At 50.0% G+C, this 23,120-nt stretch overlaps 1 protein-coding gene across 9 annotated transcripts in view; it reads right to left on the bottom strand.

Annotated features, from left to right (window-relative positions):
- Nucleotides 1-22,821, bottom strand: part of DNMT3B (DNA methyltransferase 3 beta) — a 36,596-nt gene extending 13,775 nt beyond the window's left edge. For 3 of the 9 annotated variants that reach the window (XR_005016635.1, XM_036827331.1, XM_036827326.1), the window contains exons 1-9: nucleotides 22,655-22,821; nucleotides 9,699-9,879; nucleotides 8,728-8,789; nucleotides 7,139-7,246; nucleotides 6,100-6,225; nucleotides 5,243-5,452; nucleotides 3,733-3,891; nucleotides 1,528-1,635; nucleotides 472-616 (exon numbers count right to left, since the gene is read on the bottom strand). Coding sequence is in view for 8 of the 9 variants with exons in the window: in XM_036827331.1 (XP_036683226.1) it covers nucleotides 472-616; nucleotides 1,528-1,635; nucleotides 3,733-3,891; nucleotides 5,243-5,452; nucleotides 6,100-6,225; nucleotides 7,139-7,246; nucleotides 8,728-8,789; nucleotides 9,699-9,873 (1,093 nt within the window). In the remaining variant the exon portion in view is untranslated. The remainder of the gene's footprint in view (nucleotides 1-471; nucleotides 617-1,527; nucleotides 1,636-3,732; nucleotides 3,892-5,242; nucleotides 5,453-6,099; nucleotides 6,226-7,138; nucleotides 7,247-8,727; nucleotides 8,790-9,698; nucleotides 9,880-22,654) is intronic. The other 6 variants (XM_036827332.1, XM_036827329.1, XM_036827334.1 and 3 more) reach the window with 4 other exon arrangements.
- Between the last annotated feature and the right edge of the window lie 299 nt (nucleotides 22,822-23,120).

Consider the following 23,120-nt stretch of genomic DNA (forward strand, 5'->3'; position numbering starts at 1 on the left):
AATATGCAGAGCTTAATTATTTTTTCCTTTTAAAAAAGGTGCTAGTGAAGATTCCATCTTGACTCTGTTTACTCAAGCTTTAAGAACAGATTCAGGGAGGCGCAAGAGGGAAGCGATATGGAGATATATGTATACAGATAGCTGATTCACTTTGTTATAGAGCAGAAACTAACACAACATTGTAAAGCAATTATACTCCAATAAAGATGTAAAAAAATTTTAAAAATAAATAAAAAACAAAGAACAGATTCAATCCCGGTTATATGTACTTGACCTTTTGGCAGGAAAGTGTCCAGTGAAACTAGAAAAGGCTAGGCTGTTGGAAAAAACTAACTAAACTAAGGAGCCAGCCAGGGCTGACTGGCTACTGTAAAGCCGGGGCGGGATGAGAGGCAGCAGGGGGTGACTGCATCTCGCCAGGATGCTCCCACCAGCGGCAGCAGGGGTGCTGCCACAGGGAGCCATTCCCACCTGGTTGCCTGTTGTTGGGTTTGAGGCCCTCGATCCCGGTGGGTTTAAAGCCCCCGTGGGCCCACTCCAACATGGGCTTCAGCTGATCCTCCAGCGAGTCTCCAGGGCTGCTGGGGAAGGTTTTGCCAGCCCGTATCCTGGCTTTCTGCCGAGATAGAGAGAGAATCTGATGAAGAGGAGGGGCGGGTGCTTGCCTGGCCCCACCCAGGGATGCCCCCTGCTGGGGCCTGCATTCCCCTTTACACTGGGCCCTTTCATAGCCAGACAGCTGTCCTGAGCTGTGGTATGTGACAGCGAGGAATGGCCTGTGCAGGGACAGGCCATGGGGGGAGCCTTAAGTCTCCCCACACAGGCACCAGATATGATCTCTTCCCTGTAGGGAACTGGAGTGGTCAGCTCCCTCTCGAGGGCAGAGGATCAGAATTAGCTGTGTCACTTTTTAGCTATAGGAGAAGCATCAGCCAGCACTGTCTCATGGCCTCTGAGAAAGCTCCAGGTTTCTTGTTTTATTTCCCTAATGAAGGTGTGGAGGTGTTAAGTCCTATTTCAGAAGCACCAGGACTTACGTGTCTAATTAAGCACAGAGCTTGTCTCATAAATGCTGGACAGAGGACACTGATCTTTTCAGTTGCAAGTCAAGGTAGAGGAAGAACAGAGCCTGACGGATCCCACAGACAAGGGGAGGAAGCAGCTGACCCTCAGCAGCTGCCCAGTCTTGGCCCTGAACCACAAGTTCTGGAAAAGCTTGCTCACTGATTCGAATATCGCCTCCTACTTCCCAGGGCTCCTCCTTCCTCATTCAGTGGGCAATTCAGACGGAGACCAGCCGGGAGCTGGGGTAGCACTAGGAAATCATGGGCAGTCTCAAATCCCTTCCTTCCCTTCCCAGCACGGCCTATCAGGCCACTGTCTTTTAACCTCCTTCCTCCCTGCTTGCCCCGGTCCCCTCCAACCCATCCTCGGCCACACCGAGGCCTGAGTTGGCTTTCTGTATGTTTCTTGCTTTAACCCCACCCATTCTTGGGGCCAGGCCCTAGCCACCCACCACCATGTTACCTCCAGAGCGTGGTACATGGCCTTCCTGTAAGAGACCAGCTTATTGAAGGTCGCCAGGTTAAAGTGGTGGCTGAACAACCCCAAGGCCACCAACTTATCTGCTGGTATCTAGAAGAGAAAGCCATCATCAACATTCACCTACAGCCTGTGTCTTGGGTGCCCTGGGTTTCTCATGAGCTTATTCCTGGGGATCAGGTTCACAGATATTTTCAGAGCAAATGACTTTCATGATCCCTGGTGTGACCCCCTTGCAGCTCAGTCTTGAAATTCACCATGGATGCTCCAATTTTAGGGGTTTTGCACATGTTCTTTCCTCCTTCGTGAGCATGACAAATAGCTGTGATTACTATTTACTGTCTACTTACTTTAGCCTTTTATTGAGCTAATGGATGTGTTTAGAGAACAGTGCCTGGCACAGAGTAAGCTCTTTTTAGTAATCGTGAATTGTTAATACAAGAATTCCACTGGGGCTAAAGATCCATATTCTATAAGTCTCATCCCCAAGTCCCCAGGCCATGCATGAAACACTTGGGTTGCCAATTATGAGATGAAACTGGGCGTTCAGGTTTCAGAGCTGACAAGACATGTGATATTTCATTCTCCCCAGTGCTGGCACTCATGCTCCCTCTCAATCTCTAAGCCCAACCACCCATAGGGGTGTTGCCACTACTGGTGAGAAGGAACTGGGATTCAACACAGTTGTGCATGGAAATGCAGGTGCTACCCCAATGCCAAACTGCTTCAATACAGCAAGCGGCCTAAGCACCAGGCCCCATATTGCAATCCCATCCCATAATGCTAACATAACAGCATCTTAAATATTAGCATCAGACGCAGTCTTGCTAAGTCTTGCTAAGCACATTTTATGTCTCACTGGGCCAAAGCAATTACAAACACTCCATGTTTTTTTTCATTTCATTGCACACAAGTCATCGCCCTGCAATTAGATGCTTCAGGGAGAGCACAGGCCCAGGACATTCGTCCTTCAGCTCCCTCTGCTGGCCAAGGAGGACCTCTGTATGCAGACTCTCCCCACCAGGGAGACTCCAGGTCATATTATTCTTGCCCTTTGAGAACTTCAATGTGTTAATGGCAAATGGCCCAATTTATGGGAAAACCAAAATCTCAACTTGAGGCCAAGTCCCACAGATGTACTAGGCTGGTCCTTCACTCCCACACCTGCCTCCACCCCAGCCCACTTGTTCTGCTGTTCCTCACCTAACCTCTGGACACGTTGAGGGATGCGCTAAAGACAACATCACAGGAAAAGTATTGTTTGCCGCATTCTAATCAAAACCTGGAGGTCTACGAAGGTGTCTTCAAAAGGTGTAAGAATCAAAATAGCCTGATTCATCCCCAACATAGACTCTCATCAAGAAAGATGAGTATTACAACAGGACAACTTTCAAAAATCTATGTACATGAAAAGAAGCCAGACACAAAACAGTACATATTATATTATCTACATAAGTTTGTGTATAATCCAAACTAGTCTATAGTGATAGAAATCAGAACAGCGGTCACCTACGGGGGTGGTGTGTACAGGGAACGTACTGCAGAGGTCGAAATGTTCTATATTTGGGTTGAGATATTGTTTACATATGTGCATACATTTTTGAAAATTCATTGAATCATAGATCATTTAAGATCTATGCACTGCACTGTAAGCAAATTTTTGTCTTAATAAAGTATTTTTTTTTAAATATATATATGTATATACAAAAGGTGAGCTTTAAATGGCTAATATCAATAATCAAGAAACACTGAAATCACCACTCAAAGAACTTTTCCATAACTGTCAACAGGTGACCCTGGATCCATCTCTAAGCCCAGCCAGGGATGTCTCTGCCCCTAGGACTAAATGACTGAGTCAGACACCCCTTCTGTCTCTTCCAGGCTTCTCCACTGGAGTATTTTGAGGGTATCTTCCCGGGTGGCCACTCCTGCCCCTCAGAATCCATACTGGTGACTCTTGCACAGAGAAATAGACCAACAGAGCCCAGGTGGCCATGGATCCAGAGCTCTGGGCATGTGTGAGCCAATGAGCAAGGGAAGTTTTTGTCCTCCTTTTGGACACACAGAGTCACAGAGTCTCATCCATCTGCAGAAAGCAGGCCGTTATCTTAAAAGGCAACTGTAAAAGGAAGGGAAGGAAAACACTGTGGGTCTGCAAGCCCATGAAAGCTCGCCCTGCCCTGGACTCACCTCGGAGAACTTGCCATCGCCAAACCACTGAACCCACCGCATGCCAGACATTGCCTGACGCTTGGAGGTGGCCTTCCAGGACACCACCATGGCAGGCCACCAGGAGAAACCCTTGATCTTTCCCCACACGAGATCCCCTATTCCAAACTCTTTCCCGTCCTGCAAGAAAAACCACATGAAGGAATTCAATGAGACAGACCAGTTGGGCCAAGGAAAAACCCTGCCTGTCCCACTGACGCCGATGGCAACTGCCTCGGAGTCCAACACAGGGCTTCCTGCAAGTGCAGGCAGAGTTCCTCAGGAAATTCCCTACCTCCAACACTTCCTGGTTGAAAATTCAGTGAGAATGGCTTGAAAATAAGGGGCAGAGCACGGGCAGGTTTGGTTGTTTGACAGGAACGTGGGGTTTTTTATATTGGATCTATAATATGTAACCTGTAACATGTAACCTAGTATCTGGAAAGATATTAACTGAAAACTCACAGGAAGTAAGATCAGAGTAAAAAACCTGGATATTCCCACCACAGGCCATCAAATGGGATATTACAAAGCCATTAAAATGCAAAAAATTTGGCCACTTGCACATAAAAACTTGCCATAAAAGGTGAGATGCCCATGGAATCATGCAGGTTATTAAAATGTATCTATAAGATCTACTCTGGGACTTCCCTGGTGGCGCAGTGGTTGGGAGTCCGCCTGCCAATGCAGGGGACATGGGTTCGAGCCCTGGTCCAGGATGATCCCACATGCTGCGGAGCAACTGGGACCATGCGCCACAGCTGCTGAGCCTGCACTCTAGAGCCCACGAGCCACAACTACTGACCCCGTATGTCACAATTACTGAAGCCCGCATGCCTCGAGCCCAAGCTCTGCAACGGGAGGGGCCACAACAGTGACAAATCTGTGCACCGCAGCAAAGCATGGCCCCCGCTCGCCACAACTAGAGAAAGCCCCCATGCATCAGTGAAGACTCAATGCAGCCAAAAATAAATAAATTAATTTTAAAAAAAAGATCTACTCTGAAGTCATGTACATGGAAAAAAGGATTTCTACATGATATGTGTACATACATATACACAGGCATATGTAGCAAAGCCTGAGTGAAACCAACAAGCTCAACTGGTTAATTATGAACAACCCTAGACGGATTACACAATACAGTGGATTATAGACATGAAAGTGAGGCAACTCCAGTTCCTAATAAGGGAAAGAAGCAGATCAACAATTGTATATGTAAACATGATGAACAGAATTATGAATTATGTATACAAGGTATATATATTTCTAGGTACAAAGGTGTCATGTTCAGAAAATCAGTAATCCGATGGTAAACTAATCTGGTGCTTGAGTTATGTCTAGGAGATAAGGATATAGCAAGGACCATGTTGCATATGAAAAATGTACTTGGCAAATGAATTCAAATATTATGATAAAAGTGACAAAAACCGTAGTAAGTCACCTCTGGGTAAGTGTTCCCTTTTCCCTGTATTCAGCCCTTCCCCAGTGGTACCTGATACTCAGTGCTGTCGGCATCTCTGCCCTCTGCGTCCACCTGCGGGGACTCCACGCTCTCCTGCTGGCTGTCCTGGGCCAGGCGGGCATAGGGCGTACTGCTGCCCTGGGGCACCACATCATCATCTGTGAGGTCAATGGTGAGGTAGGGGCTGGCAGGGGACAGCCATGGCGTGCCTGCAGATGATCCTGTCCGCCGCCTCAGGGACTGTGGACAAAAGGACACGTAGCTTGGGCCACAGCAGACCAGGTGGGTGACCAGAGACCAGTGGTACCCCCAATGGCTTCCCAAGCAAGCAGAAGTGAAGCAGAGTGAAGACCTAAGTTAATGAAACAGAGACCACCAAGGATGGTTTTCCAGGAACAAGTAAGTGTCCCTTAAGTGGCGAGAGAAAGCAACTTCCTTAAGGACAAGGACAGAATCGTTATCCTCGTCAGGATAACGAGTGATGCTCAGAGAGGGCTCCCTGGTGCCCAGCCTTGCAACAGGAGTCGAGAGTTGCTGTAACCCGTGGGGTTGCCTGAAGAGAGTCACTGAAGATACTAAGGAGACAAGACAGTTCTGGAATCAGTGGTTTGAGCTTTTTCCGAGGAGGAGTAAGAACCCAGTCAACAGGCAATTCTTGCATTCCCACCACGGTTCCATCCAGGGATCAGGCCAGGAGAGAAGTCATCAGGCTTAGGAAGAGCTTACCCAGCACCCGGGAGAGAAAGGAAAGGTAAGACCCTGAAAGGATGATAAGTGTGAAGAAAGGAAGCAGGTTATACAGCGGCCACTTTCCGTGGTGTGGTGGGAGGGGCAGATCTTCCAGTGAGAGACCTGGGGGCAGGGGTCTGGGCGTCCGGGGAACCAACCCTGGTAGCTGAGAATTCCACGGGGGACTCGTCCACGTGGTTGCGGCCCTGCCGGCCTCGGGTGGAACGTGGGGAGGGCCTGTGCCTCTCCCGGCTGGAGGTACTGTTGTTATTTCGGGTTCGGACCTGGAAGCAAGAGAGGATAAGCACGAGGCCTTTGGTGAATGGAGGCTGGGGTCTTAAGACAGGGGGCCCAGAGGACTGGGCTTGAGAGGCAGCCTCAGGCCAACAGAAGTGAACAAGGTGCTCTAGCAGGAAGGGATTCTGGACTGGTCACTTCCCACCCAGAAACTCCCCACTTTGTGGGATAAGGGATCAGGGTGGCCAGCAGGGCTGCCTGACAATCTACAGCAGGTCCCAGTCTGCCTGGCACAGCCGAAACTGGCACCTGCAAATGGAATTGAAAAATAAAATCCAAGTTTACTCTCAATCAAACACTTTTCTTTTCCAAAAGCATTATTACTATTGTTGCATTCCTCCCGAAGGTACTGGATCACCAAGACGGATGAGAAGCCCTTATGCTTCCTTCTCAAAAATGGCATGAACTTGGGTGTTGCAGACCTGTGTTCAAATCCTGCACACAAGAGTTAATGTTTAACCTTGAGTAAACTACCGGCGTCTTCTGTCACCTGTAAAAAAACGGGATGATACACATCACATGGGTGAGATTATCAACTGCACCTGCCATGGTCACCAAGTGTCAGCCTGCTTTCTAACAGGCTGGGTGACCATGAGCAGTAATTGCCTTCCCATTTCCAGATTTTAAGTCACAGAATCCACCTACAGAAGCGACTCCCAAAGGTAACTGGCAGTTGAATCATCCACCTGCAAACTATCACCCTTGGGCACTTCTTAGAGTGCTTCCCAAAAAAGTAGAGAACTGCCACGTGAAAACCTTCACAATGATAATTCATGAGCTTTGCTATCATTTTCCAATTTCAAAACATTTGTTCAAAGTTCCCCCAGGGAGATCCTGGACAAGGTTTTTAATGCAGGCTGATGTGTGGTTGAAGTGTCTTGGCTTAGGGCTGGCACTTACAGCTGGGCTTTCTGGCCGAGTCCTGGTTTCACGGAAGAGTTTTGGCATCACTGGAGTGTCGGAGCCATCTCCATCTTCCCCTTCGCCATCTCCATCGCCCGTCAGATCCTTTACAAATGAAACATTATGAATTTCAGGATGTCATATAACCAAAATAGTTTTAAAATGAAGAGCCAATCATATAGAAAACAATCATAATATTGGTCTGAGTGACTTAAAAAGATTTTCAACCTCATTTTGTTCAAAAAATATTTTGCAATGGCTTACCACATGATCATGAATTCAAGGGAAACCTTGGTGGAATTAGAAAACCAAAGAAATGGTGTCAATGCAAAGTGCATCGTGAAGCCTTCCGTGCCCACACCATGGTTAGTCTAGCTTGCTGTGCGCAGCAGGGAGACCTGGTCAATCTCCACGATTAACAGTGTCTGGGAGAAACCACAGGCTCAAGGAAGATGCTTCTTGATACAGTGACCAAGAAGAAATGGTGCCAATCCTGTGTCAAGTGCATGTCCCATGCTGCACACCAAACCCAACAAAAACTGCGCATGAGAACCAGAGCAGTGGTGAGTGGCTCGAGGTCTGGCCGGAGTGTTAAGAACTTGACTTTCACTTGCCAACTAAGGCCTCGAGTGAGTCCGTTCCTCTCTTTAAAATTGGTACAACGGTTCTTCCCTTATAAGGGAAGAACAGGCTTATAGTGAGAATCAAATAATGCACGCTTGCCCACGGCAGGGCACAGAGGAAGTGCTCAGAGGCTAAAACAGCTGTTCTGAGCCTCTGATCCAGCACTGTCCCTTCCCAATTCCCCACACAGCTCTCACTCCTCATCATCTGGGTGCCCACTTGTTGTCTTCCATGAGGATAAGAGAAGCTGTATGAGGGTAGGTTTTTATTGGTCCACAACTTTTCTCCATGACTTTGTCCCAATGCCTGACACTGGTTCCTTGAAAAAGTAACTGAATTGACAAAACTAATATGATTAATAGGAAAACAGAAGGCGTAAATAATGTCAGGAGTGAAAAAAACATGGAAAAACTATAACTTGGAAAAAACTAATCAAGCAGAAACACTGATATTGCAACAAGTGGTAAAAGATATTTCAGTGATGGTTGAAAATCCACTAAAACAAGCCAGGCAAATTCTTTCCAATGTGAAAAAAAAAAAACCTTTGAGGCCACATGGCCACACAACCTTGCTATCAAACCGGACACAGATATATTACAAGAAATAAATCATATATTCATTTTACTCATGAATAGATGCTAAGGTACATCCAATTTAAAACATACCACGAGCAGGTTGGACTCACTCCAGGAATAAAAGGACAGCTTGCTACAGTAGAAATTTATCAATGTAATTGATCATCCAGATTGAGAAAAAAATAATTTCAAAAACTTGGCAAATAACAGCAGCAAATGGCATCCTAAGTGAGGCTGCTGGAAGTCTTCTGTGTGCCTAGCAATGTTCAAATTCCTCATTCAACAAGTATTTACTGGGTACCAATTTAAGTGGGCCTCAGGTTCCCTATTTGATGCAAACCAAAGAGAATTCCCCTGAATCACAAAAAGTGAGAGTGGAGCGGGTACCTGAGTATAACTTAGCAGGCTGGAGACCTCCCTCTTGGACAGTCGTGAGCTTGATCTGCGGCCTGTGGAGGAAAGAACCAAAGTCTGTTGAGGAAGGAGGAGCCGCCAGGCTGGCCTGGTCTCCTCTCTGGGCTGTGGCCTGGGGTCTCCCTAAACCCAGTGGCATCTTCAGGGGTTAACTCCTAACCCCTCGGGACCCATAGTCCCCTCAATGTATTAGTAAAGCAACAGGACCCAAGGCCTGCATGAAATAGCACCCGAAACACTACTGAAGGTACTCCTGACACGTTCCTTCCAGAACTGTGCTGCCCCAGTCAGTGGTCACTAACTCCACTTAAATGAGCATTCCAGTGCCTGCCATCGCAGCCACATTAAGTGCTCACATGTGGCTCCTGGCTGTTGTAGTGAACAATGCAGAAATAGAACACTTTCACCCTCTGGAAAGTGGTATTGGACAGCACAATTTGAGGAGTTCTCAACAGCAAGATGGGACAATACAGGGGTTTCCAAACCAGCTGGGCCAGAAAATCTCAGTGGGGAGGATCCCAAGGGATCTGATCTGGGAGCAGTAGAGGGGAAGGGAGGAGAGGGTGGGATTGGCAGCAAGCCTTAGACGCTCCCTGCCTGAGTGTATTTCTTCCCATAAAATTCACAGGCCCAGATGCTAGGGGAGAGGGGTGCCCCTGTAAAAGGGCCAAAGACCTCAGTCTATCTATGCCGCGACCACCCCCATGTCTGGAAAAGAACAAGGGTCATCGCCTTGGGGTCACCTGCTCAGAGTCCCAGCTGAGGTGACAGGAAAATAGGGAGGCCAGGGGCTCTGCCTCCATCCTCTTCCCTTCCCTGGAGCTTCCCCAGAGCCGTGGTATGAGGCTCTCGCCCCACAACCTGCCTTGAGCCTGCTCGGAGGCTCGTGTGCCAGCTGTGGTCCCCAGTGCCTGCCCACCCGTCCTCCCCACAGGCCAGGCCACCTCTTCCACCTCTGCCACCTCTGATCTCCGGGGTGCTGATAGCCTCCAGGATTGGGGGCGAGGGCGCGTCCTTGGAGTCGGAAGACTGGTCACTGCAGCCCCCGTTGGTGAGGATGGAGTCTTCCCTCCTGCTGGTGTCCTCCTCTCCGTTGAGTTGTCTGGTGTCTCCCTTCATTGTTTCCTGCGGGAGGGCCAGAATGACGAGGGTAGCAGGGAAGCAAGGGCACAAGGGGGCAGCACGCCCCCAAACCTCCCGCCAATGGCTCCAGGTCCTCAGGCCAAGAGAGGCCCCATGACTTGTCCTCAGGGTGATACTCCCGCCCAAGGACCCCGCCCAGGCTGCCCCCCATAGCCTGCCCCCCTCACCAAACTCGGAGGATCGGGACTTGGTTCCATGTGGCCACTCGACCTGAAGGCTCAGAAGCCAGCACCCAGGACAGAGGAGGGGGCTGGGCCGTGGTATGAGGCTCAGGCTGCTCTGTGCAATTAGCCGGCCACTTCAAACAATGCCATCTAGGGCCCGCCTGCCCCGGCCTGCCTGCCGCCAGCCTGGTCCCCTCTGCCCTGGCCCTCTCTCCCTGCCCAGCCCTCTGCAGGCCTCAGGAAGCCAGTGCATTATTTTCCCTCCTGACCCCTTTGTTTGCTCTCTCCCTTCCCCTCAATCTCCAGGTCCTCTTCCCACCCGCCCCCTCCTCCCCCACAGAACAGCTTCTCTCCTCTCCATGGCAGCACAAGCCCCGCCCCACCCCAACCTCAGGGGCCCATTGGTCTGCTGGCCTGTCGCTCACTCTCCTCCTCCCTTACCAGCTGGGGCTCAGAGTCCCAAGTTCCCAAGAAGGGAAGGGATGGAGGAGACACAGCGGGAAGGACTGGGGCATTTAACAAGGGGCATGCTCCCCATCTGCTCCAGCCACACCCCACCTCTGGGCCTTTGCCTCCCCACTGCTGCCCACCCTGGTAACTGCACCATCACTAAGCTATTCAGCTAAGACCAGCTCGGGCCAGGTCTTCAGGGATGGGCCAGGTCTTCAGTGATGCGTTGGAGGGCTGTGTGACCTTCGACCTGGCCCACTGCCTGTGACATGTTGGCCTCAAGAACCTGCACCTTGCTCTCATTTATTCCTCCTAATGTGACTGTGGGCCCATTTTATAGAAAAGGAAAACTGATACACAGACCTGATTAGTCTCCAAAGTCAAAAAATCATATGTAATAGACCTGAAACATTGTTAATCAACTATACTCCAATATAAAATAAAATTTTTTTAAGAAACCACATGTAATCGGAAGGGTGAGGCCCCCAGGCTCCCATTCCTTTGTTTCCCCCAAGCAGCTCCAGTATTTGGTGCCACACTGTCCCGTCCTGGAACCCTGCTTGGGAAAAGTTTCCCCAGCAAACGGCTGCCTATGGGGGCTGATCACTGCCAGCCCCTATTCCCCATCTTGGAGACTCACCACATGGTGCCTGATGACCAAGCTAGCCTCCAGGGTACCTTCCAGAAGTATCGTCTAGGCTGCAAGCTGCAGTGGTGACACGGGCACCATACCCACCAGGGGGCGCTGTGGGGCTCACTGATGAGGCCTGCAGTGCCCCACCGCGGATTTGCAACGTCACGTGGGTTCTCAATTCCGTCCTCTGCACCGGTCCATCCCTCAGGTGCCCCTCAGGTGCGGGTGTGGGACAACTAGACCTCTGCTAGTCCTCATATGACCCAGGGACCAGGGAATCACCCCGGAGCTGGTTAGAACTACAGAATCTCACGCACCTACTAAATCATGATCAACATTTTCACAGGATCCCTGGGTGATCAATCTGCGCGTTAAAGAAACACTGCCTTGGGAATTCCCTGGCAGTCCAGTGGTTAGGACTCAGCGCTTTCACTGTGGGACCCTGGGTTCGATCCCTGGTGGGGGAACTAAGATCCCACAAGCCACTCGGAGCGGCCAACAAAAAAAAAAAAGAAAAGAAACACTTCCTGGGTCACAAATGTATACACTGATGTAGTTTAACCACCCCATGTGGTCCAGGGTATGTATGCAGGTTCACAGTTCCTGGTGTTTTCTCTCAACACATGTTAAGGACTCTCACCAGCCCCAGGGAAAAGGAGGAGTGTCTGACCCAGCTACTTCTCGGCCCCTTTCACTCTCAAGCCCCGACCCGGAAGAACAGGTTGTCTGACCTATGGCCAGTTCCTGTGAGTCCAAGTGGCCAGTATCCCAGGAAAACTGCTGGAGTGTGGTTCAAAGTAATGATTAATTTCCAGCGTTTCGCCTCAGGCCAAACCAGTGAACTAAATAACTTGGGTGGCCTGGCAGGGGGTGGGAGGCTGGGCCATGGGGTACAAGACACCAGGAGGGTCCAAGGGGAGCTCTGTGGAGGGGGGAGGGGCAGACAGGGCTTCTAGTGAGCAGCTGGTATCAGGTCAGAGGCTGAAATCAAGGGACAAGACTTGCCTCTCATCTGGGACCCAGGATTCCCTCAGACAGCTCCCAACTGGATCAATGGGAGTCTCGCTCCTAGACAGACCCATTTGGGGCCTGCAGCCTGGAGCTGACAATGATTAACTATGACTAACCACCCTCAGGCTTCCCCAGGGCCTCAGCAGTGCTAACTTGTCCACCAGCCTGCCAAGAGGGATGGACAAATGAGCAGAGGTCCTTCCCAAAGCCAGATCTCAACATTCAGGAAAAATCCTGCCCCTAGAACCTAACCCATGGCCACTGGAGGAAGACTCAGGAAAGGAAACCAACCAGCTGTGTCACCAGCTACCTGGGTGCCCTGGGGTGAGCTGGGCATGTAAAATAATTACTTCTAGTGGCATAATTCAATGTGATTTCATTAAAAATTCCTTCCCTGTAGTTTTCATTACCCTGGATTTGCAACGACATTAGCTACACCACACACACCAGCGTCCAGAACCGGCATGATTGAAAGATGCCCAGCTCAGTTTCTCTCCCGTCCAGGTTATACACAAGGCCAAAGAGATCCAGCTCCAGGCGTGTGCTGCTGCTGGTCCTCAGCCTGGAAGCCCTCCCCATCTCCCATCTCCCTGTCACATACTCAGATTTCAAAAACCACAGTTCAAAAGCCAGGAAGGGTTCTCTCCTAGGTCTCTGCTTCAAAAAGTGATAATCTGGCCCTCTCCATGTAGATATACAAATCCTCTCACTTGATCACTTTTTTCAGCGTTTACTACTATATGCCAGGCACCTTTTTGTGTTTCACCTGTATTAATTCATGCAATCCTTACATGAGGTACATATTATTATCCCTGTATAACAGATGGGCAAACTGAGGTTAGGCAACATAATACATACTTGACCGGTGAGATTTGTTTAAAGGTGCTCAAAGAGTCCAGGGAAATTAAATAAGAACACACGAATTTTAACTACATGCTCTTGGCAACAGGAAGAAATTAGCACCAGGCATTGGTTTGTAATGGTAGATACAAATCTCCCTCATGAAGCTGTTTGGCTTGTAATGAGTCAAAATTGGCATTTCCCAGATAACATGGCCAACACAAGCCAGCTGCTTCATCTAGACTGATGGTTCCAGCGCTGGAGGATAAACTGGCCGGATTACCTCCCTGACAGAGGTGGCACCTTCCTAAGGGATTTTTCACCGGGTCTCACATACCAGCTTCAGGACAGCCTTGCCACTTGGCTGTTCTAACAGTTCCCAGGCCCCTATTGTAAGCTATAGGCAGTACAAACCTCTAACCCCTACCCCATCCTGAGGCAAGTCCTCTCATCAACCTGCTGTCAACAGGCTCAGATGAATTAAGTCACCCAGCAAAGTGGCAGCACCAAACTCATGCCCAGGCAGTCCTGGGCATGTGCCTGTAACTGCTGTGCCCGAGACAAGTTATGAACAATGCACCATCTATCCCAGGGGCTACGGGAGCCCTATGGCTGAGGGACATGATACACCAGCTGAGCATTCACCTTCACAGGAGGTAGTGGTCCGTCCTCATGATGCAGGTGAACTCTGACCCTTTCCCAGAGGCTGGGGTCCAGCACGTGACTTGGGGGTGGGCAGCAGTGCCGGGTGGGCTCACCAGCAAGGCTCCTCCTGCAAGGCCCTGCCTCATTAGTGCAGGGTGCTTGTGTCCCGACTGAAACAGGTCAGACGTGTCCAAATGCAATGTGGCAGACAGAAGAGTGGGTGGCACCCCTAATTAGACTCAGGGAGGAGGCCCAGGGACTCCACCCCCCAACCCAGCTATAAAGCTGAGAAGTGATGTCACTCACTTCTTCCAGGCTGGCACCAGCAGCAGAACTATTTCCCTGGCACCTTGTAAATGTTAATTGCATTAATTAAACTCACAGTGCAGGAAGGGGGGAATGGTGGGCATGATGGCGAAGTGGTGGAACGGGGGTGGCCACTTGGGCATCCCTGCCCATGGTTAGTCCACTCAGGGCTTAGAGATTTGGTGAAGTAAAAAGGGAGAGGTTGAAAGATAATCCCACCTCCCCTGTTTAAAAAATTCCTTCTCAGCCTGTGGGAGGGTTATCTTGACTCCTGACTCCTGCCCTTGAACTACTCAAGCCTTTCTTAGCTGTTCCCCAAAAATAGCTGAGATGGAGCAATCAGTATGTACCTCACAAAAAGAGCTACTCTTATGATCCCCATTTTGCAGATGAGTAAACAAGCTCAGAGGAAACAGATCAGCAGATTCCTTGCCGAGGCTTCCAGAGTGACTAAGTGATGGAGATTGAGGCCTTAGTCCAGAAGTCAGATCTTAAAGACATTTTAAAACGATGCAGTAGGCATAGTTATAAAAGGTAAGCCCAGGAGGGGCAGCTCACCCAGGTGAGTGGAGAGGGAGGCAGCCAGGCAGCAGCGACAGTACCAAGTCAAGGAGGCCAGAAATAGGCTGCCCACCTGGCTGCACACAGAGCACAGGGTCCCAGTTCAGTGCCTTTGCCTGATCTGGGATCTCCACTAAATTCCATAAGAGATCAGATTCACAGGAAAGCGGGAAGAAAAAGTCCTCACTGTCTTCCTCAAGCCCCAGTTTTATAGTCTGTGAAATGAAGTGACCCCACCTAATTCCTAGGTGGTTGGTGCTAGAGATCCCAAAGTAGATGACAAAACCTTAAAACCTGGAGATTACGCTTTCTCGTGTGCTGTCTTGGCAGACTTCCCAGTTCTGTCTCACAAAAGGAAGCATCCCTTCATCCACGATGATTCCGAAGTCTGGAGAACTGCTCAGTGCCTCTGGGTCATGGCTACATGCACCACTGTCATTGTACAGTAATAGCCGGTCCTTGGCATATTTATCAGAATCATCATAAGAATTGATCCCAGCAGGGGTCAAATTGGACAAGTAAAAAAGTTGACTATGAGGATGTTCCTTGCAGCATTGCTCATTAATAGCAAAATACTAAAATACCTGGATGTTTGTCAATGGATTGTGGTAAAATCATATATCATTACCTTTTAGATAATTCACAGGAAAACCTAGGAACGTACAGACAGATCTGAAATGATATGGCAGCTTAAACTGGAGTTTGGAGTCAAACTTTTTACCCTATGTAAACAAAATGCAAGCAACCAGCCCCCTTCCCCTACAAGTTATTTGGGAAGCCCTAGGAAGGACGTGCAGATGTGGACAGGGAAGCCACAGGTCACCCAGAATGACAGGTGGGGCATGGTGAGACGCAGAGGATTCTGGGAGCTGCCATGCCCACTCCTGTGGCCTTGTCCTCCTTGGCAAAACCAGAGCCAAAGCACCCTCTGCCCTCTTCCCATGGGGTAAGGGAAGAAAGGAGATCACTATTCAGAAAAGCTACACCCTCAGCTCTGCCCCTCACAGCAGGCTGCATCTGTTGCTTCAGCCAATGTCTTAAATCTCAGCCCATCTACATACCGATGCCATGGGAATATTGATTCAGCCTTGAAAATGGCAATCTGACAGTATGATCTCACATGTCAAGTGTCTGCATCCTGTTACACAGGATTCTACTACGAGGAATTGACTCACCACAAAGCTCTCACCAAAACCTGTGGGCAAGATCGGCACTGTCTTTCTTTGTTGTAGCAAAAGCTGCAAACAAATGATCAATAGGAGACTGGCTAAATTATATGCAGCCACACCGGAGAGACCACTGAGAAGCAAAGAATGGGGCAACTGTTGCTAGATGAAGCCATGTAAAGTGAAAGTCTGCCCAACAATACTATCCCATTTGTTAATTCATTACCATGGGCATTAAGCAAAGTTCCTCCAGCATTTTTCCTCTAAGTTAGGTCTCTCAGGAAGGTAGCTTGTGGGGGAATGGACAACCATATCCCCATGTTACTTTCACAATCAGAAAGTCAACTTTAAAATGTCACTGTCCAAGAAACATTTCTTCCTTTGAAAATGTTCAAGTTTAGTTAACCTGAAGTTATTTGTATATGGTTTGAGGTAGGGATCTCAATTTTCCCTATAAGGAAAGCCAGACACATATAATAACTAGTACGTCCCAACTCCACCTCTTTTATAAAGTTCCTGTATATAAATGGGATGTCTCTGGGTTCACTTCTCTTTTTGGTATTTACCCCTTGCAACTTCTTTTAATTGTGGTAGCTTTATAATAAATGCTCATACCTGCTAGGACAAGCCTGCCAACCTTATTGAGAAGTTTCATTGATTTTCTCCTTAAAGGTCTTGAACATCCCTTAGTTTGGGTTTTCTTGTTTCTAGTTCCCTCTTCTGGCCCTTCGATTTCTTTTCTAGGGAGCTTAGCACTGCACGTTAGACATCATTCCTAGTTGTTTCCATGAGAGGACTTACAGATTAATCAGAAAATTAGTTCTTGAGCATTACTTATTTTTAAAAAATACAAAAAAGAAAAACTAGGTGCAATGTATGAGGGAAGTGGGGAAAGTGATGAAAAGGTATGAACTTCCAGTTATAACTAAGTCCCTATGTTATGTCCCTATGTTTGTTACTATGTATGTAACTAAGTCCCTATGTATGTTACTATGGGATGTAACATACAGCACGGTGGCTGTAGTTAACAAAATTGTATTGTATCTTTGAAAGTTGTTGAGAGTAGATCTTAAAAGTTCCCATCATGGGAATTCCCTGGCGGTCCAGTGGTTAGGACTCCGGGCTTTCACTGTGGGGGCCCGGGTTCAATCCCTGGTCGGGGAACTAAGATCCTGCAAGCCACACAGCACAGCGAGACCAAAAAAAAAAAAAAAGTTCTTTTTTCACAAGAAAAAAAGTTGTAACTATATGAGGTTAAAATGGAATTGCATACTAAATTGGCTTTTTTATAAAAGCCCATGATATCTCACATAAACGGCTTTTTGAAAAACTAGCCACAATTACCTGGCAGGGGTTTGGGCCCGCCCACCTCAACGCAGTGGTGAATCAGGCCTGCAGACAAAGCAGTCAGCAGACAGGTACTCCAGAGCATCTTAACCCAACTGCATCCTGCCAGTTCTGTGGGTCTAAGCCAGGTGGAGGAGGCAAAGGGCTCAGAAATTTCACAGCATTTCAATGCAGATTCCACTCCCTGCTAGCTGTGCGGCCTTAGGTAAGGGTGACAATATTTAATATTGAGCAGTTACTCTGTACTGTGCTTTCAGCCCAACACATAACATCCTAGGACAGATCAGGACCCTGGAAAAGGCCACTCTTATCCATTCAGATAGGAGTTCCTGCTATGCTTCAGGAACCATGTTCAGCAGAAGCATCAAAGGCAGGCAAGGGCCAGCCAGCCCCTGCCCTCATGGGGTTGAGGTTAGGAATTGGGGGGTAGGGAGGGCCAGGGGACAGTGGAGATAACAACAAGGTAGGCTCACCCCCAAAACCTGTTCTGCTCTTCTTACACTACAGAGGACAAGATTTCACCCACACCTCTATGCACTTTTGCTCAGAATTTTCCAAATCCTATCATCCTGCCTCCCATATAACCCAGAACAACCCAGAAAATCCCTGCAGACAGCACCTGCCTGTTCAGGCATCTCGCCTACCACTGTATTTCTCACCGTGTCCCAGGTGAGGTCTCCTGCTCACCTGCGGTGTCCCCTCTGGGTTTCAGTGCCGCAGCTACAGGACATTCAGGCTTGACTGAGCCCTGCTTTTGCTGCTTTACTCAAGTTACACAGCACACATTCATGGAGCCAGGATGTCAGGGGCCCCAGCACTGTGCTGAAGAATGGGAACACTGACCAAGAAGGCATCATCCCTTCTCCAGGAGCTGAAGTGCAGTGGAAGGCCCTAGCTCTGGCCCCAGCATGCCACCATTTGCTACAGGAAGCAAACGCAACGGGAAATAAATGCTGCTTAGGAAGCGCAGTTAACCTCAGAAGGTGGGGCTGCAGGGAGGGATGGAAAAGAAACAGGTAGGCAACCACTTCTCCACCCGGGCTGCAACACAGGAGACCTGATCAGGGGGAGAGATTAACACCAAACTGAGAACTCCCCGGTACCTTTTTCCCACAGCCAGGCCTGTACATCTCTCTGGGCAAGGCACTAAAGATTCCTCTGCTACGGGGAATAAGACAAACCAGTATCAGAGAACTTCCTTCAGATTTTGGGAGACCCAAAGACAAGTTCAAGTCCCTATCCCACAAAGAAACCCTCCAGTTTAAGTCCCACAGATAATTTCGGTCTCTCTCAAATATGGAGATAAGTTTCAAAACTTAAATATGAGAAATGAAAACAGTAAAAACAAACAAACAAAAAGACATACTCAGAAACATTGTACGGAGCACTAAACGCTAAATGAAGAGTCTCAGGGAGATACGGGATGTGTCCAAAAAATAAGATGAAGACATCATTACAAATGGCATTTGTAGGACAAGAACCCTTCAAAACATAAAAGCTGAGGACACCAGAAAGCAGAACTTAAGGACAAATGGCCAAAATTCTACCAGGCCAGGAGGCACCACATCTGATAAAGAGTAGAAAAAAACAAGGGATGCAATGGCTCAAGGAAATTTATTCCCTCAACTTCAGGAGAGGAGTCCCCAACGATGTTGGGCCCACTCCCCCCGTTATCTCCTCCTCCCACACACCTGGTCAGCATCAACCTGTCCCCAAAAGGAAATTTGTTGGTCAAGAACATTTCCCCCCGGATCCCTCCCACCCATCAATTATCAGTCATTTCTGAAAATGCACTTCTAACTTCCTGCTCATCATAATCTTTCAATGGCTAATTCCATCTGCTTGGGAAGCCGGCCCCAAAGGTGACCACAGTGCCCTCGGGCACCTTCCCCAATTGAGCACCTTTCCTCACCACTCTGTACTTTCCTTGCGTTCTCATCCCTTCATTTAGGAAGGGCTGCTGGTCCTCTCTACGCTTTTCTCCACTTCTAGAAGAAATTGGGAAGACCCCCTCCCCCAGTGAAAGCAAAACATTCATTACGTTGGGACTGTGAGATTATAGGCCATGACCCGTTTTTTTTCTTGGCATCTGAAGATGGTAAATTTGATTTTCATTTGTATCTAACACAATAAAAGTCATTTTCTGAAATATTGCAATTGCCTACACAAAACAGGTCCTCCTCACTTTTTGCTTATTCCCTGAGGAAAATCTCAGGAATGCTAAGCAGGATTGTTTCTCTCAAGACGTAAATAATGACCACTTGCTAATATTTCAGTATTTACCACATAATGCGACATTTATTGAATCCTCAGTATGTGCACTTTTTAATCTATGGCGTCTCAACTGACTTCAACATCCCCTGGAATTGGCCAACAACGCATCCCTATTTTACAGATGGAGCAACTGAGGCTCACCACCAGCTTATAAACTGAGTGAACAGGAATACAAATCCAGATTTTGATTCCAAAGCCCAGGCCCCGTGAGTGTACTGACTCCAATGACTAACATGACCTAGAGCATAACAGGCTTTTTTCAATACTTAGGGCCCCCACCTAACTCATTTTGTGAAAGTGCACCCTAAGGCTTGCTAAGCTAAAAGGCCCCTGGATTCCATTTCGTCCTCCTACCAACTCTACTGGGTGTGTGTGTACTTGTACCCACTTCACAGAAAGGTAATCCAGCACACCAGCCCCACGTGTGGGCTCCCTCTGCGTTTACCAGGCCACTTCCCTCCAGCCACAGCCAGACACATCTGAACACCTGGACTGGGCTTGTTCCCTTCTGGAAGGACAAACTCTTGGTCCTGGGATACTGGCAGATATGAAAGTTCTGAAAAGCACTAACCACCAAGCTGCCGAAGTACCTGGATCTCCCCGAGTTCCATCAGCTGCAAATTTTTCGGCCCAGTGAGAACATCAGCCAATCACTTTACAAAGAGCATGCCGACGACACGAGGAATTCTGTAGTCCTCCAGCCCTGGTCCACCATGAAACTGAAAAATCACCCTAAATTCATGATTTTAAAACTCACTCAACACCAAGAGGGTGCCTAACCCGAGATCCTGTACCTCTCAGAGGCTGAGGTGGAGGCACTTGCCATGCTGTTGGACCAAGAGGAGTTTCAGATTCAGTGAGGACCATCTCAGGTGAAATCGGAAAGTATCTGAGCCTGGAGGCGGGACAGCTGGCAGGAGAGCTGGTCTGAGACAAAGGAGTCAGTCCCACGGCAAGCCTTCTGGGAAGGAGAACTTGCCCAAAACCGGCCCCCACCCCTCAGTCAGGAAGCTTGGGGCTGCAGTAAGAAAGTGCGACAGGCCCCTCTGGGTTGCAGGCCCCACGTGGCTGGAGGAAAGGAAGGAGGGGAAGCAGTCTCTCCCAGCCCCACCTCCCTTGCTCCTCCCCTTCGCCCCCTGCAGCTCCCAGATACCCTCCTCCCCTCCTAGCCAACATTGCAAGGGGTGGAGGTATTGCTTATGGCTCTAAGGAGCGGGATGCAGCCAGCCCCAGCCCTGGGCCCTTTGTCTCAGGCTTCTCCACCCTACTGGGGAAAGGGAAAGGATCTCACTTAGCGCTGCGCCTTCAAGGTAGGCCCCAAATTTGGGCGGAGGTGTAAAAATGGCCCCAACCCATAAAACAAAAACATGTTCCTTTCAAAAAGGAACAAAGGCACTCCTTCCTGCCAACTCCCAAATTGAGGACAATGATTTGGAAAAGCTTTCATAGCTCAGAGGAATACCTTGGTGGAGGAAGGCAGGAAAGGAGGGGCCAGCAGAGGTGCCTCCCTTCATCCCCAATTCTCATTAATGGCCACCCTAAAAAGAGGGGCTAGCGGTTAATTAGTACAATGTCAACATTCACCACCTGCTGTGCCAAGCACTATCGCATTGAGTCCTAACCCAAGCCTAATGTGATAGAGGCTATTACCTCTGTCAGACATCTGAGGAAACACTGAGGGTTAGAGGTTAAATCACGTAAAAACTAGTTTCGTTCTTACACAACTTGGGGTTATCAGTACGATTGTTCCTATTTCACAGATGTAATAACTAAGGAACAGAGGGCAACAGATTTACAGGGACAGATTTAAACACATGCCAAAGACCTATGCATTCCCCTAAAAGAGGGCAGCCTGCTTCTTAGACCACACTAGATAATGATGCCAAGAGTGGCAAGCCTTTATTGAGGGATTACTGTACGCCAGCCCTATAAAGTAGGTAGCATCATCTCAACGCTGGAAGAATTAAGTCTGCACCTGGGGATTCCAACGGCTGGGGTGCAAGAAGTCACAGTAGTCCTGGTGGCGGAGGGCAGAGGCAGGTCGGCGTCCTGGGCCCTGGAAGCGAGGGCCCCACCAGGGATCCCAAAAACAGTTACCACCAGTTCACCAAAACTCACAGCATCCAGAAATCAGGAGGCGGAAAGTCAGAAATCATAGTCTTGTCCTTAATTCTCTTTAATTCATACACATCTCAGCTTGAGGGGATGGGGAAGCACAACGGCCCAGCCAGCCTCTTTCAGCCCAGATGATAAGGGAAGGAGGCCAAGTGGAGGCCCAGGCCTGGGGCTGGGCCCAGAACTCCTGCAGCCCTTCCCTGCCACAGGTGAGTGACTCCAGCGAGGAAAACCCAGGCCCAAAAGCAACTCTCCGTTGCTAACTTGCTAAATCGGCCGGCTCTTTCCCAATTTCCACTTTCTCCCCTGTGAAGTGGGACTCAACACCCACCCTCCCTCGCCGAACAATCACACGGGCACGGAGGTACTGCTGGATGTTTTCAGACCTCAGTTTGCAAGTTTGGGAAGTGGGACCAGCCTGACTCTGGAAGAGGGGAAAATGGAAAGTGAGCCCCCAGGGCAGGCAGCGTGGCCGGGGCAGGGAAGCGCCGCCCCGGACCGGCTCCTCCCGGGCCAGGTGTGCACAGGGAGAAGGTAGCCTCTCCCGAGGGCATCCCGGCAGCCCCGCAGCGCCTCGCTCTCCGTAGCTCATCTAGGGAGGACCCCGCGAGCCCGCTCCTCTGGCACACGCCCCCGAGAAGCGCGCACACCCCGGCCCACCCGTTCGCCCGCACCCATCCACAAGCTCTCTCCTAGCCCTGGGACGGAAAAGGAAAAAAAAAAAAAAAAGTCCCTCGGATGAACCCCCAGGTACAAGTCATAAAGGACGGACGCTCACCTCCTTGGCCGAACTCTCTTCTATTCCTTCCCCCTCCCCAAGGAGGCTCCCTCTCAAGCCGAGGCCAGGTAAGAATACCCCTCCCCATTAACTCCACTTCTCTCCAGTGGGAGACTTCCTCCCCTCGGCTCTAGACCCCAGGAAGGCCGCCCATCGCCCTCCCTGGGGACGAACCTCTTTCCTCCGCTGCGTCTCAGGAACACAGCAAGTATCCCTTCCACTCGTATCGCTGTAAGACACATGCTCCCCGCCCATTTTATCCTCCTTGCCCGTTTCCCCCAAGTAGGATCAGGGACTTCTCCTCCCCAAGCATGCCTGGTCTCCAGCCGGATGGGAGCCGCCTCCCCAGGAGGTCCCGGAACGGGATTCCCTCCCTGCAGTCCCGGGACCCCGCCGCTATGCCCTCCCCCACCAGCCCACGGAATCCTCGGGCTGGCGAGCCTCCCCGGGGCCACGGGGCGCTCACCTGCCGAGAGCCTGGCTCGGGCGCGGCTCCGCGGTCGAGCCGCGGATCCGGACAGGCTGGCGGGAGGCCGGCGGGCGGCCGCGCAGGGCGCTCGGCTAGCGAATCTCCGGCGCCGATCGCCGAGCTACGTTTACTTGGCCACTTAACCCCCGCGCTGCCGGCCGGGCGCGGCGGCCGCCCGCTTGCCCGCCTGCCGGTGGGCCGGTGGCGTCCGTCGGGGGGCGCTCGGGGCGTCCACGCGGGCTGCAGCCGCCGGGCCGGGGGGGGGGGGGCAGCTGCTGCGAGGAAGCGGCGCGGGCAGGACCGGGCAGCTGTAGTGGGTGGGGAGGGGGCGGTGCCGAGTCCCCTTGTAACCCCGGCCCGACACTCGCCCCGCCCCCGCCCGGGGGCGCCCCCGCCGCAGCCACTCAGAGCCGGACCTCGGGCGCGGGGGGCGGGGGGCGGGGACGAGGGAAATTTGAAATCA

This window comes from Balaenoptera musculus, chromosome 15, assembly GCF_009873245.2.
Source record: "Balaenoptera musculus isolate JJ_BM4_2016_0621 chromosome 15, mBalMus1.pri.v3, whole genome shotgun sequence".
NCBI lineage: Eukaryota > Metazoa > Chordata > Mammalia > Artiodactyla > Balaenopteridae > Balaenoptera > Balaenoptera musculus.